Source organism: Thunnus albacares, chromosome 17, assembly GCF_914725855.1.
Source record: "Thunnus albacares chromosome 17, fThuAlb1.1, whole genome shotgun sequence".
NCBI lineage: Eukaryota > Metazoa > Chordata > Actinopteri > Scombriformes > Scombridae > Thunnus > Thunnus albacares.
The window spans coordinates 4,258,748-4,274,624 of record NC_058122.1 but is presented as its reverse complement, the minus strand read 5'-3'; the positions used below and the strand labels follow the sequence as shown (position 1 = coordinate 4,274,624).

The window sequence follows — 15,877 nt, the reverse complement described above, 5'->3', positions numbered from 1 at the left end:
AATAAATAATTCTAAAGAAGTAATACTCCTCCAGGTCCACAGTCTTTGAGGAGCTGAATTTTGTGTTAATGATGAGTTTGTAATATCTGAGCAGGAACTAGTGCTGGTTTCAGTCTGACTTTCCCAGCTGTAGGAGAGAAGCAACTGCTGTCTTTGTGGCCTCAAAAAAAATGTCAGTGTTAAAAACATGGGGATGGGCTGTGAAATGCTAGCCCACAATTCCTCTTAATTTGCTTCAGTGCAGCAAATGAAAGTGAAATGTGTCAATGAGAGAGATCCTGTCACTGCTAACACAAGCAGTACACTGTAGTGCTGCCTTTCTGTGTCTGTACCAGCCCTCCTGAGCCCAGATGCTTCTCTGCACTATTTGCAAGAACCAGGATGTTGCTGGTTTGTGGTGAGTAAGACGTGCTTAAAGATGAACTGCTGTTACTGGCTGTGTGTGGCTATGTGACCTCTACTTCTATTTTGGCTATGTCATAGCTACAGTATATCAAGGGCACAATTACTAACCTCAGTCTGTTCCACCTCTGATGGTCTTAAACAATAAACTATCAGATTATGCTACTGTGAAGGTTCTTAAATTGTACTAAATTCTTTGTTACAACCTGTAGGAGCCAGCTGGAAAGTTTACAATTTACTAAAAATGTTAACTTGTATGTAAAAGTGGTGTATGTGTATTTAATCATACATATTCAGCCTTTCAGATAGTTTGCTGCTGAGATATTCAGGTTGTAGCTGCAGGTTTCCAACATTACTGATTAAAATATCTGTACATTTGCTGGTTCAGCAAACAGAAAACAGATTTCACAGCACCTGTAGAAAGAGGTAGACAAGAGCAGACTTCTAAGTGTGGTATGAAATGGCCGTGGACTTGTTAGTAACGCTGGGTCACTACAGCACATAAGCCAGTTAGCCAGATATGCTAACATTTGCAGTTTATGTTAGAGCAGACAAACAAACTCTTACATTGCTCTTTCAGTTTTTGCCTTTGGAAAGGATGAGGTGACAAACACATTGTTTCCTGTGGCTGCTTCACAATAAAAGCCACCCTGTGTTTTGACAGTTGAACACTTTTAATGTGAAGCAGCAGCAGTAGGAAATCTTTACATTGCATTAGCAGTAACTTAATATAGCTCTGATATGGTGAGAAATATAAAATGAGGCTGTTATTAATGAGATAAACTTGTGCTTACATACATGCATTGTTTACTGTGAATCCCTCATGATATTTCCTCTGAATCCAGCGCTGCCATGGCAGACTCCACCACTACCAATAAAAGCCACTATATAGAGAGAAAATCTCTGAATTTAAATATATTGAATGGCTGTTGCAGAAAAAATGCAGTCCACAAATAGTATCAAAAATGAGGTTTGACTTCATTACAAAAATCTTACGCATTAAAACTTTAAGTAAATATACTGTATAGTAAAAATGTGGATGACATAATACACAAGACATAGGTAATAACTCAGAAGTACAGGGCTTGCTTAAAAGTGAGTTTTGTACACAAATGTGCTGCAACTTTTGTTCCTCGCACATTATGGTTCCAGAATATTTAATGTGAGAAGAAGAAAAAAAAAAAAGAAACAAATTACCAGAAAGAGAAAGAGGAAGTGATCCAGGAAGGACAAGCAGTGTGAATGTTTCTGTACAAGGCGGTTTTTAGTTCAGTTTTCTGTCGTCGGTACGACAGAGAACAGAGAAACCGTTGCTATTTGAGCCTGATGCATTTTCTAAAATGTCGTTCTAAACAACTGTTTTTCTGTATACAGATTTTAGAAGAAGGAGGACTTTTGGAATTCACTTTTAAGATTCTTGACTTTGTTTTATTAAAATAGGAACCTAAATCAGAAAAAGGGCATTTTCATCTCAGCACTTTTCAGCTTATATAATGAGCCATGTTGTGTTTTTTCTTTCCGATAGTCTATCTTCTCCTCACCTCAACTTCAACTGCTTCAGGTCAGTACATTCCTCTGTGTGATGCATAAAATCCTTTTTTAAGTGTTTACTTCATTTGTAAAATTTTGTGTGTTACGTCTTTTGTGCCTGATAGGTCAGATCAGATTAGCTGGGCCTGGATCCACTCGGTGCTCTGGAAGAGTTGAAATCTATCACAACAACGCCTGGGGAACAGTCTGTGATGACGACTGGGACTTAAATGATGCTAAGGTGGTTTGCAGGCAGCTGGGCTGTGGGACGTCACTGGAGGCCCCTCAATCAGCCCACTTTGGTCAAGGAACAGGACAAATCTGGCTTGATGATGTGAGCTGCTCAGGCAGTGAAAGGTCTGTAACTGCGTGTCGACACAGAGGATTTGGGACAAACAACTGTGGACACGGTGAGGATGCTGGTGTCGTCTGTTCAGGTGAGAAAACTTTGGAATAAAGTATTTATAATAAATGTAAACCTTGATTTATAACAGTTCTGTCATCCAGTCAGTGTGGCTTGTGATGTGTGTCAACACCATTCAGTGGTGAAAAACAGCTGGTAACCACTTTCTGCAGCATGTTTTCAGCATTGAATAGCAGAGTAGCAAGAGTGAAATGTTTCTTAATCCACTGTTAATCAAACTGTGATGTAAGTGTGGATCGAGCATTTGATAACTGTGAAAAGCATTATATCTTACTGGCAGTTGTGACGATAGTAGTTTGTTTCTTCAACAGTCTGTTTGAGTGATACCAAGCAGGAATATTAATGACAACACAAAATGTTTTCCACCAAACATGTAGTACATACAGCCTGCCTCTGTCCTTTCCCACCAAACCAGACCTCAGGCCTCTTCTTCTCTTCTGCTTTCTTCATGCATCAAGGCTGTAGCACAAGATGTGAGTGTGTGTGAAAAGAACATCTGATAGCACAAACAGGACTATATAAGGAAACTCCCTTGCTACTTCTCTACAAATCTGTGGCTCTGGTCCCAAATACTGTTCATCTCTGACATGCTTGTGCCATATGAGCCTCCGCACATCTGGGGCTGGCCTACTGGCTGTCTCAAGAGTTAGAATAAAACAGGGTGATCTTTCTATTTCACTTGATTTGAACTGCACTGGTTTTTAAGTACTTTGTCTTTTTTACTTTATCTTTTATACTTTTTAAGTATTTTTTCTTGAGTGTCTCTTGTCTGTACTTTTCCACGTTTTAATTTTAAATCTTTTACCTTTACTGTATTTCTATTACTCTGTAAAGCACTTTGACTTGTCCCAGTGTATGAATGTGCTATACAAATAAAGCTGCCTTGCCTTGCTTTCCATTAGAGCCTCTTTTCAAAGCCCTGCTGGTTCAAGGCTTCTGACATAAAAACCAAGTAACAGTGACGCCGACATTGTTTCCCTCCAAGATTCACCAAACTCTGCCACAAGTCTCAGAAAACCTACTTGTGAAATGAATAATATAATGTCATATATTGGAATAGTTAGTGTTGATGATATGTGCATGTATCACCTTTTTTTACTGCTAATAATGTTTGCTGTCACTTAATAGAATCAATATTAATGGTTTTGGTAAAACTGATCTCAAGATACACACACAAGAGATACTTGTTCTATCCAGCATTAATTTGTCTTCTGTGTTCTGTGCCTAGGTGTTCAGATCAGATTAGCTGGGTCTACTTTGTGCTCTGGAAGAGTTGAAATCTATCACAACAACGCCTGGGGAACAGTCTGTGATGACGACTGGGACTTAAATGATGCTAAGGTGGTCTGCAGACAGTTGACCTGTGGGACAGCTGTAAGTGCCCTTAAATCTACTCTTTTTGGTGAAGGAACAGGACAAATCTGGCTTGATGATGTGCACTGTTCAGGCAGTGAAAGGTCTCTAACTGCGTGTCGACACAGAGGATTTGGGACACACGACTGTGGACACCATGAGGACGCTGGTGTCGTCTGTTCAGGTGAGAAAACATTTTAATCACTTACATGATATACTGTATGTTATAATGATATAACAACAGACTGATTGGCAGTCTGAGGGGCCATGTGACACAATACTGATCACTTTAACCTCAAAGTGTTACATACAAGGAGACACATAGTTGTAAAATGACTCTTTTCTAATTTAGCAGAAAACCTACACTGACAAGATTTTTATAAAGTCTGCACAATGTTAAGCTGATGTTTGGGAAACCAAGCAGTTCCCCAAAGTGGACCAATATAGAAAGTGTTTTTCATTGTTACTGTTAAGAAACACTGTCAAAGGAATTCTCCACTGACAGTCTATCTTTGAATTATCACCCAAAGAACATTTTCTCCAGTGCTGCAATTTCATTAAAATAAAGTAATAAACAGTTTGAGACTCAAAGAGGAAAATTTCATAAAAAAGTAAACATTTGATAAAAGTTCAAAGGTACATATTCTGCTTTTTGTGGTTTTCTGTTATTTATGTACTGCTGTCGGATGTTTATGTTAAACATGGTCAGAGTTCCAAAACTTGAGGTGAATATAAGTAAAAAATGCTCCCTGCAAGTCAAAAGCCAGGGCTTCAACCTGCCCTGAACACTTTGTCTGCATAGTTAATTCTACTTCCTCCTCATGATGAGGTCAGACTTGCCCACAAATGGCTGTCTGTTCTGTAGCCTTGGTTGCTAAGGTTACTGCTAAGGTCTTTTCATGTGTTGTTTATGTTGTCCTCTCTCATATTTTGGAATCACATTCCAGCTCAAACATGTATGGATGTAATTGAGAAGTTTCCATTTTGAGTAAAGAACGAGAAAAAGAAGTGAAATCCTGCTGCTACTACTGCAGTATGTGTATAACCTCTTGAACCACATGAAGTCAGTCAAGACACAGTTTTGGGGAGCTAACCAATCAGAACAGAGTGGGCTCATTGAGAGGGGATCTTAAAGAGACAGAAGCTAAAACAGCCTGTTTCAGACAGAGGCTGAAGTGAGGGGCTGCATAAAGGGTCAGTATGAGATAAATAAATCATGCAAAGATATTCCAGGAGAGCCCCAGAATATAATTATGGTATGTAGTAATATGTCCCCTTTTAAAAAAAGAAAGAAAAGAATATCAATTTGTGTGGCAGAACTTTGTTTTTTCTTCTTTCCTCTCCCGTTAATCATGCCTCGACCCCTCAGATTTATATGATGACCTATTGGAGGGGCCTGACCTCTAGGTTTGGAACCATAAGAATAAATGACTTAAATGTGTATAAAGTAGATCAAATTAACTGCTTACTTTAAGTACATGTACTACTTGTTTAGTTTCACTGAAGTTGGATTTTCAATGCAGAACATTTACATTTTATATCTTTTTATTGTCACTGTATATAACAAGTAAATGATCACGACTCCCCCAGTCAGATCTTGTTAAGAGGCTGAAATATAATCAAGCCAAAAGAGAAGGGAGTGCCTTATACATATATATATATTTTTTTAAATTATTTTTTCATCATTTATCATGAATAAAAATTTAAGGATTGGATAAACAAAGCTTGTGACTTGGTGATTTGATAATTGATGTGTGTCAAATTCTGCCCACAATAGTTGCCTCATGCTAGTTGTGGTTGTTTCACCACTACATGCTCACTGAGCTCTGAAATAAAGGAAAAACAAATGTGAATCAAGGATATAACACTGAATGCTGTGACTCACACTGATTACTGTGCTATTTTTTCAGTGGATGTCCCAAAGCCCAGCATCTCCATGAATCCTACTGGTGAGGTTAACTGGGGTCAGAATGTCGGCATCACTTGTTCAGTCTCAACTCAAGTTTCAGGTGTAACATTCCTTCTGAAGAAGACCTCAGGTTCATACAGAAAGACTCAAACATCAAGTAGCAACTCTGCTACCTTCAACATCCCTAATGTGAACTTTGATAATGAGGGATCGTACCAGTGTCAGTATGAGAAACGCATTTCAAGTCAATCATTCAGCTCCTCCCCGAGTGACTCTGTCACACTCTCTGTTACTGGTAAGATCTTAGTCCTGCACTTGATGTTTTATTCACTTGTGTGTATAATCAATGGAAATTAAGCAACTTAATAAGAGTGCAGAATATAAAGCTCAGCTCAAAGGCAACACATTTAATACTCTAATATTGTGTTGCTTTTTCAGTGAGCTTCCCAAAGCCCAGCATCTCCATGAATCCTGCTGGTGAGGTTAACTGGGGTCAGAACGTCGGCATCACTTGTTCAATCTCAACTCAGGTTTTAGGTGGAACATTCCTTCTGAAGAAGACCTCAGGTTCATACAGACAGACTCAAACATCAAGGAGAAACCCTGCAACCTTCAACATCCTTGATGTGAACTTTGATGATGAGGGATCGTACCAGTGTCAGTATCAAATAAGTGGTTCAAGACAAAACTTCAACTCCCCTCTAAGTGACTCTGTAAGACTCTCTGTCACTGGTAAGAAAAGCAAATTAATCAATACATTAAATCATAAAACAAAACAAAAATCACACAACAGTAGTGCAGCAACACCATCAAATCTGTCTGAAAACATCACAAGATAAAAGGCGTTAGCTTCATAACAAAACAAATTGTGATGCAACTATATTTGCTGTCATGATTAAAAATTGTGTTTCAAAAAGTTATTATTAAAAGAACTCAAAAATACTATATAACCAGCACTAGAAGTAATTAGTATTAGTAAGAGTGAAGACAATCTTAAAATCTCCCTTCAAAATATTTTATGTAGCTGCTGAAAAACTAAAGTGATATGTCATTGAGAATATAAAAAGCTAAAGAACAAGAGGAAACGGACATGTTTTAGTATAAGGTGAGAAGTCAAACTGCAACTGGAATGTCGCTTAAGTTTCAAAATAGAAATCTTAACAAATAACCAGTCAAGTGGTTTCCAAGGAGGTTCATTGCTATTCTTCATTGCTTTGTTTTCTGAGGTGACCCCAGAGATTTCACTGTTTTCCATTGATAAGTGGCTCCCTTTCTGTTGCACATTGCAATATGGAACAATAATGTCCATAAACACCACACACACAAAATTGCATTGTCTTTGTCTGCATTCTGGCAACAATTACATTTGCTTTTTTACTGTTTAGAGTTTAATGAGAAGACAGATACCATTTTCAGCTCTCTGTACAAATACTTGGAAGCAGTCAAGCTCTATGAAAAGCGATAAAAAGGAAAATTCTTATTCTTTATTTGGATCCTCAGTAGCTGCCACTAAGGTAGCAGCTATATTCCTATTACACATAATTATTTAAAAAACTAAACATTACAACAGATCAGGTTGCTTAATTATTATTAGAAGAAGGCATGTTAGTAAATGGAACAGCATGAAAAATATAAAAGCCCTCTGAATATGTTCAAAAGTATGTTTTTTTTTAATTAATTCTGTCAATTTTTTCTCCTTTCATTATTTTATTAGAATAATAGTATTGTAAAATTTTTAATTGGCATTTAAATGATAATTTTAAGATGTTTTGCCAATGTTTATTAATACATAAGCAAACTAATTTTATGTAACATTTATGTTTTTCAAAGCAAATCAGTGTATCGAATAATAATAATAATCATCAACTAAAAAGTCTATGATTATTCCAGTGCTACACCCCAAGTGAAAATCATAGAATCATCACTTATCCTCGGTTCTTTGTTTTTACCTTCATTTTTCTTTCATTTTTAGAAAAATGCATTGATATTAGTCTTGTGAAATGTTTTTTTTTAGAATAATTTAGCTCGAATATCCAGAATTCAGAATAAATCTCATCTTTGCTGATTTAAAAATGTATATTTTTTAAATGTATATTTTTAAAAAATGTATATTTTTTAAATCCTGTGTACCATTTTTTCTACCCAGTGAGACTGCAGCAGCCCAATATCTCCCTGACATCTCCTAATGGAGAGCTGGTCTGGGGTCCTGAGGGTGCAGAGGTCACCAGGAGTTCCAGCTTTGTCTTTACCTGCTCCATTAACTCCATCTATCGTGAAGGCCATTTCTCTCTCATCTTCTCTGGCTCCAACATTAATTACACAAAGCCAGCAGTCAACCTCTCAGCCTCCTTTAACTTCCCTGAGTCTGAGTATGAACACCAGGGCAACTACAGCTGTGTTTATGAAGTCAGTCTGTCTGGGCAGAAGTTCAGTTCAACAGAGACAGCACCAATTACTGTCATCATTAAATGTAAGTAGACTGTAGAATTTAAGCTATGCATTGATATATTTTATGAACAATAGCTGAATGATACATTTGCCAATGTACCAGAGTCACATAACCTATTTATATTGTTAACTTAAACACAACTAAATATGACCCACTGGTGCTAATTACTCTCCTCACCCTTTCACTATGCACACTGGAAGATAAAGTTTGTGGGTTCACATACATACTGTAATTATCAACCACCGAAGTTTTGGTTCAGGCATGATCTCCTTCTATTTATCCTCCCACCACACAGAGACACATAGAGACACACACACGCACAGAAACAGGAACACACAAAACAGAGCGTGGGCGAGCATAAAAACGAAACTAAACAAGAAACAGAAACTGAACTTATGTGGTCTGTATTCTATTGTGTTTACTTACTAAATTAAAAAAAAATACAAATAGACCTTTCAGCAAACAACTGGCTTTATACTGATTTCATGAACTGCTGCGTGCGTAAAGATGGTGGTGACAGTTATTGTTGTTAGGTGAATGGTTGAGTAGTGATGAGAAAAAACGCAGACTGTGCCATGTTCACTGAACCTAGGATAGAGGGTGTTATGTGCTGTACAGATTGTAAAGCCCTTTGAGGGCTGACTTTAATTTACTTGACTGTAATGTTACATAATTGTTTTTCATTGTTTTTTGCCCCCAAACCCCAAAATATTATTTCCTTGTGACCTGGTTGCAAATGTTTGATGGTCTGGCACTGGTCCATGGCCGGGGGACTGGGAGTGTTAACATCATACATAGTTTCAATGAAGAGATAAAACAGGATGAGGCACAATATATTCGATACTGTCAGACAGAGTGAAGTAAGATATTTTTCTAACCTTAAAAAGCTATTTAAATGGAAATTTAAAAAAAGGGAAAAACTGGATGTTAAGTTAATGAAGCACTTTCCTGGATTAAATATTATTTCATTAACAGCGGCCAAATGGTCCCTCCTGTACAACACTGGGATCCACCAATTTACCTTATTCTTACACAATCCGTATACAGTCTGTATAGAGCAGTGGTTCTCAAAGTGGGGTCTGGGGACCCCCAGGGGTCCTTAAGAGGGTTCCAGGGAGTCCCAAGCAAAAAAGGGAATAATTTATTTTCACTGTAATTCCATCTATAAGTAACACAATGACAGAATTAACTATTTTGGTCAAGGGTTTTATAGACTTTCTGTAATAAAACATCTAAAAGCAAAAATCCTATCACATTGGGGACCCTTGGACAAAAAATATCAAATGGAGGTCCATGGTCTATTCTGTGTCAGTTTAGGGGTGCTTGACAGGAAAAAAGTTTGAGAACCACTGGTATAGAGGACCTGCCTGTAGACTGTTCTGGAACTAAAGTGCAAGTGTATGCAGAGGATGCAGTTTTGTATAGTCATGAAAGACGAAAAAAAGAGCAAATAAATACCATATAAAATATCTCTAAATGGTTGAGTGCTTCCTCATTGCACCCAAACACTACATTACATTAAAATTTTCTAAATGTCGACCTATGTATTGTTGTTAAGGTGTGTTCACACACAATGAAACTCAGTTCTACAAAAAAAAAAAAAAACCCAACAAAAAAAATTCATATACAACTGTGTGAATGACCCAATGTGTTAATCCTGAAGAGGGTTAATGCCTGGGACTCCCCCCAGTCAGTCAGAACTGAAAAAGTCTTTAGGATGAGAGATGATTGGTTTTCAAGAATGTAAAGCAAGTCCAGTTGCATTTGGATGACTGAGAATGTTGACAGACAACTGCAGGTGAGCCAAACAGTAGTAAAGTACTCTCATAAAAAAGTGTAGAAGTTCTGTCAGTGAAACAATCTTGCAGCAGTTACTTGTGGAGTAAATTATACTTGTAGAGTATCAGGTATGTTTTGAAGAACGAACATAACCTTGACTATGTTTTTTCCTCCGATAGTACCATTGTTGCTGTTGATGTCTTCAGTAGCCGCTGGGAGTCTGCTGCTGCTCCTGCTGGTCTTGTTGGTGGTCTGTCTGGTCCGCAGGAGAAGACGACAAGCCAAACAGCCCATAGCCCTCGCTCTGACTCCAGGTCTGTGCTCACCAGGATACACAATTCCTCAGTTTTCACTACACACTTTCATCCAAAGAATTTTGTGCTTTTAACAAACTGATTTCACATTCATGACACATTTTTGTTTTCCGATGCTCGGGTTTCCAGTGGCTACCAGTGTTGAGAACCATTACGGCGATGATGAGGATGAGGAGGAGGAGGAAGACTATGAGAACGTTGAGCCAGTGAGCACCAGGATGAAACTCAAAGAGCAAGCATGCGGAGTGGAGGAAGAGGAGAGTGATGATTATGAGCAGCCAGAGAGTGATGAAGGTCATGATTATGAAGACGTGGACAGGGATGTGAATAACATAAATGCCGAGGAGTTCTGTCACAGTGTAGAGGACGAAGGTTGTGATTATGAAGACGTGGACAGTGATGTGAATTACATAAATGTCGAGGACTTCTGTCATGGTGTAGAGGACAACGAAGAGGAAGAAGATGATGAAGAAGAAGAAACCAGTGATGATGAAGATGACTATGTAAATGTAGGCTAAGCTAGTCATTTAGCTAGACACTGAGATTGGACTTTATAGTGAAGCAGGAGATATCTTATGCGCAGCAGTTAAACTGTTTGAAATGAAAATCTATTTGTATATTCATTGATTGTGGATTTTTCAATGAGAATGAAGGAGTGGATGTAATTTTAAGGATTTTTTTAACATGGTAACTGAACAATTTTTCTGAACAAAACAGGATTATTATTTCAAGCTTATTCGTGTTTTTATATTTCTTAAAACATCTCCGAAGAGGATCTTTAATCTTATGTCGAATTGCTTAGTGTTATTGACATATATATATACATATAAACATACTGTAATTATTGTGTCAAATTACATTTTGTATGATCAGGCATAATGTTATCAGAGTTTCGGGTTGAGGTGTGGAGAAGTGGATCAGTAATGAAAAAGTGTCTTTGTTTTTGTTATTGTTTTTCTTTTGCTAGGGAATATCTTTGTTGTTGTTGTATTAAATCATTTGAAGACATAATTTAAATACATAAATTGTACATTTTTATTTTGAAATATTTTTTTAAAGGCTACATCTAAAGTGATTAATGTTGAAAACATAGCTTACTTACAGATACCTATTTTGTTTAAATAAATTTCTTAATGAAGTCATATGTTTTCTTGCCCATCTCTTTGCACATGCACATACACACACATAACCCAGATATAACCATGGGGAGTCTTAAGCAGGATGGTCTCATACAACCATAAATACTGACCAGACTGGGTGGTGTAATAATAGTCCAGTAATTTATAGCTGAGGAAAAGGCAGCCATCTTGAACCTCCCTTTCTATTTCTGTTCCTGGCATCCCTTGGTTCACTGACACACTTCCTTATTTTTGCGGTAGCCCTCTTTATGACTCAAAGCTGACTATCTGTCTTTTCTTCAGTCTGATGATGTCTTAATCTGTCCCACTTTAGTCAAAATCTTTGTATCCACATCATGACCATAAACAGATATCACATTCCAGTACAACTAAAACACAAAGCCATAAAAGTGACAACACCTCTGTGACCCTGTCAACAAAAACTAAACACATTTTACATTAGTAATATTAAATGCTTAGCAGTTGTATTAGGTTACATTGAATTCATCCACACCAACACTGTTGACAAAATGTTCAATTGATTAAACAAAAATATATAGAAACTATAGATAGATTGATATAAATTTGTCTATTTTGCCTCAACACACTGTGACAAGCAGAGGTGGCAAAAACCACAATGAGCCAATCACATGCGAGCTACATCACAGTTTGAGCCAATGATGTGGAGGCAGGTTTACGGTATGACGCCTAGGCAGCCACAAATAGATATGACACAGGCACCTTGTAATGTTAGCACACTGTCCTCACACACACACACACACGCGCACACACACACACACACGCAGACAGACTCTCTAGGGGATGTTAGTGCACTGAGCTCATCCCTCGAAGAACCAGTGATGAAGCCTTGTAACCTGAGACAAGAGAGGCTTCGCTCACACTGCTGGTCTGCAGGCTCATTTCTGAACAGCTGCTCAGGCCTGATTTTTGCATTTCAGTTTGCATCTGTTCAGAGAAAAATGTAAATAGAGCATATAACACATACATAATGAAAATGTGTGTGAGCTGTAACAGCAGCAGAAGACCACACATCTGTTCTAATACCTACACTTTCAACTTGATTTGAACATATTTTAGATAAGTAAAACTTTTCAATTAATGGCATCTCATCAGCAATAAAGTGAATTTCAGTTTTTTTGTCTTGTTGTCCAAACTAATACTAGCTTGGATGACAACATTTGTCATGGCAGCTCTGACATACTATAGTTTCAGCATATATTCTGTAAATGAATAGTTTGCCATTTTGGGAAATATGCTTATTCACTTTCCTGCTGACAATTAGATAGGAAGTTGATACCACTCTCGTGTCTGTAGGCTAAATATGAAGCTACCACCAACAGCTGGGTTAGCTTAGCATAGCACAAACAAGGAAATAGCGCCTGGCTGTGTCCAAAAGTAACAACATCTGCGTACCATCCAACCCATAAAACCACTATGTGTCTGTTATGTCTTGTTTTAAATAAATAAGATATGACAAGATGTTTTAAATAAACAAAATATATAATGTTTTGCAGTAATTATTGAGCAACATAATGTCTACCTGGATGAAAAGTTCTGCACGGTAAAAATGAAATACAAAATTTTAACTAACTAACCCGTAATTTTGACTCAACAGAAGTATATATATTTTTTTATCATGCAAAACATTTATTTTTTCCCTTTTCCTGGTAGCAATGGACTTCCATACGGGCTAAATTAAACCTTTTATGTCAACATCAATGGACACTGTCATTGGGATGGTGTAGAATTAAATGTTATTATAAACTTTACAATCTTTCTTTAGACCCTCCAAGTGTTTACTACATACATTTGCAGGCCTACTATTTTATTCTCATTAGCCATTTTGTCCCCGTACATGCATGTCAATGTCTTACCCTAAATTCAATGACTCATGTCATACGTTGTTACCATTTTCAGGAAATATTTATCTAATGTCCACATTTACAAAATTATCTCAGTCTTGACAGAATGTTCCTCCTTGTTCTCCAAATCCAAGTAGAGAATGTACATTTAGCTTAAGAACCTCTGTAACTAAAAGTAAAATATTATAATAACTTGATAACTTGAAGATTATCTTGATATCATCTAAAATAACTCTTTGTTGCAAGAAAAAATCAGCTGTCCTTTCTTCATTAACCATCAGAATAATATTGTTCTCAGTCTTCTGTTTTGTTTTATGTTATTCTAATTTCCATTGGGATGTACATTCTTTTTTTTAATCCAGTAACACAAAACTTGACATTTAATGTTGGTTAACGTTGGTTAGAGTCTACTTAGTAACTATGCAGAAGTCAAATCTTAAAAAGTACAATTTTATTGGCTTAAACCTGAACCTGAACTGCCTATTACAGTGGACGCTGGATATAAAGAGGTTATGATATATACTGTATATATGTTATATCCCATCTGTTCAGGATGAAAACTGAAAACAAACAGAGTTTTAGTAGCCATCAAATATTTAAAATCACAAACACAAATTTGGAAGGAAACAATGATATCCAGTTAAATGTCAGTATCATATAAACCTTTTTTACACTTGCTGGAGGGTTTGTTTGTTTTGTTTTGTTTTTTTGCTTTCAATAAAGTGTTTCAGTTTCAGTTATTTCACACGAATTAACTCTTTTCACTATCATCCCAGATATTCTTATTCTGCAGAATTAAAAATGGCCAACAAGCTAACCATTTTTATAGTCACACACTTTAGAAATCTGTATCTACATCATATATTAAGAGAGAAAAAAACACAATTAGGATAGCAGTGTGAACATGGCCACATGCACACAAACTCAAACAGCCAGGAGTATGACCATGAGCTGTCTTTAGCCTTTTGATGAGTTGCAGGGCATTCCTGACCTCGCTGGCACATGCGAACTAACAGCAGTGAGCTCATGGGTTGTAAATAGCTCAGTGGGAGGGACAAAGCAGGGCAGCTGGAGTATATAAAGGAGAGAAGTCTTGTGTGATGTCCCAAACTACTTGAAAGAGGACTAACAACACAGAAGAAACTTAAGAGACTCTCAGCTCTTACTCTTCACTGGAGCCTTGAGATATCAAGTCTGAGAAGGGGAATCTGAAGAATCTCAAGCCAAAGCGGCAAGGATACGCAACACTCATAGCTTGCCTTATAAACAAGGTTTTTATCAAGAACTGTCTTCTGACATGATGTCCCAGCACGCAGCCTTGAACAGCCTGTTCGGCAATGACCCTTTCTTCAGCCAGGAGCGGCTGCTGTGGCCGCTGCATCATGAGTCTCTCTCCTCGCTGCAGCAAGACTTCTTCAACCGCAGAGTCACGCTGGCCAACAGCCTCCTGAGGGAGCTTCACAGTGGGCCCCACCTGCTCAAACTTAGCCCTTTGCCCTTCATTTCCTCCACTTTCTCCAGGTATGTACAGTAACTGGCTATCTCAGAAGTAGCTACACCTTGCCTGGGTTATGTTTTAGACCAGTAGAGTCAGGGAGCTGATTTTGATCCAGATTCTGATTCTCTTTCAGGCTGAGTGACGGTAAAGAGCAGCTGAAAGAAACTCCCAGCTCAGAGCTGCAAAAGGAAGCCCTGCAGGATACAGAAAACAACAGTGACCTCCTGGTGACCCTAGATGCACGCGGTTATGCCCCCAATGACATCACAGTCAAACTGGAGGGGCGCAGCCTGGCAGTGGTGGCCATGAAGCAGGCCGGAGCCGAGGAGACTCAGTCCTGCTCCTCCTCCTCCTCCAGCGCTTCCTTCTGCTCCTCGGCCTCCTCTCAGATGGGATTTGCCCAAAAGATCGACTTGCCCCCTCACCTGGATCTGTCCGGCCTATCCTGCTCCCTGATGGATGACGGACAGCTGCGTATCCACGCCCCTGTGGCCAAACAGCCAATCAGTGAAGAGCATGAGGTGCCCATTCGGTTCAGGACATCGTTGGAATTTCCCATCACCAAGGACAAGACAGAGGAGGACCACACAGACTAATACACACATGACCTTAAATAAACATGCATATGTTTTTATGCTCACACACACACGCTTCCACTAAAAGACTGTCTACAATGAGCAACGTTTACGATAACAAAATGAAGAGATTATTTATTTTATAATTGTTTGTAATTTGTATAATTTGATGAAACAAAATAAAGTTTTTGATTTTCAGAAAATAATATTTGTAGCCTACATTACTGTGTACATGGGACAGGGATTTATGAAAGAAATAGATAAATACATATATAATGGCCTTGTGTGACCATATGATGGCGCCAGCATTCTATTTACACAGAGGACAGACACGCAGGAGGAAGGGAGTGAGGGAGACAGAAAGTGGAAGGAAGAATAAGATAAAGTCCTAACTGCTAGCAGTGCATTAAACTCCCCTCAGGTGACTAAATTACTAACTTTAAAAGGTTCCAGTGACATTTAGTTTCATGGGGAGAAGTTATTTGTTGGCGCGCCGCAGCAGGTGACAAAGAAAAGCAGCAGTTGAATGTTTTATGAGTCCTGCCCTGAGGGGCTCACAACAGAGGAGAGAAGAAATAAAGGCATTAGGAGAAAAGAAGTGGAAATGCCAGAAGAGAAGAGAAGAGAAGAGAAGAGAAGAGAA

At 38.1% G+C, this 15,877-nt stretch overlaps 3 protein-coding genes across 3 annotated transcripts; all 3 read left to right on the top strand.

Moving 5' to 3' along the window:
• The first annotated feature begins 381 nt into the window (after positions 1-381).
• On the top strand, positions 382-8,096 carry LOC122966810 (leukocyte immunoglobulin-like receptor subfamily B member 2). Its single transcript, XM_044331142.1, has 5 exons — positions 382-397; positions 2,058-2,369; positions 5,620-5,913; positions 6,057-6,350; positions 7,765-8,096. Exons 1-5 carry the CDS (start codon positions 382-384, stop codon positions 8,094-8,096), a joined length of 1,248 nt encoding a protein of 415 aa, XP_044187077.1.
• Positions 8,097-10,037: 1,941 nt separating this feature from the next.
• LOC122967210 (nucleoplasmin-like protein ANO39) lies at positions 10,038-11,258 on the top strand. Its single transcript, XM_044331740.1, has 2 exons — positions 10,038-10,160; positions 10,290-11,258. The coding sequence occupies exons 1-2, from the start codon at positions 10,043-10,045 to the stop codon at positions 10,676-10,678; spliced, it is 507 nt and encodes a 168-aa protein (XP_044187675.1). The 5' UTR covers positions 10,038-10,042; the 3' UTR covers positions 10,679-11,258.
• A 3,006-nt stretch (positions 11,259-14,264) lies between these two features.
• hspb9 (heat shock protein, alpha-crystallin-related, 9) lies at positions 14,265-15,343 on the top strand. The gene is made up of 2 exons (XM_044331738.1): positions 14,265-14,682; positions 14,793-15,343. The coding sequence occupies exons 1-2, from the start codon at positions 14,459-14,461 to the stop codon at positions 15,253-15,255; spliced, it is 687 nt and encodes a 228-aa protein (XP_044187673.1). The 5' UTR covers positions 14,265-14,458; the 3' UTR covers positions 15,256-15,343.
• Positions 15,344-15,877: the final 534 nt, after the last annotated feature.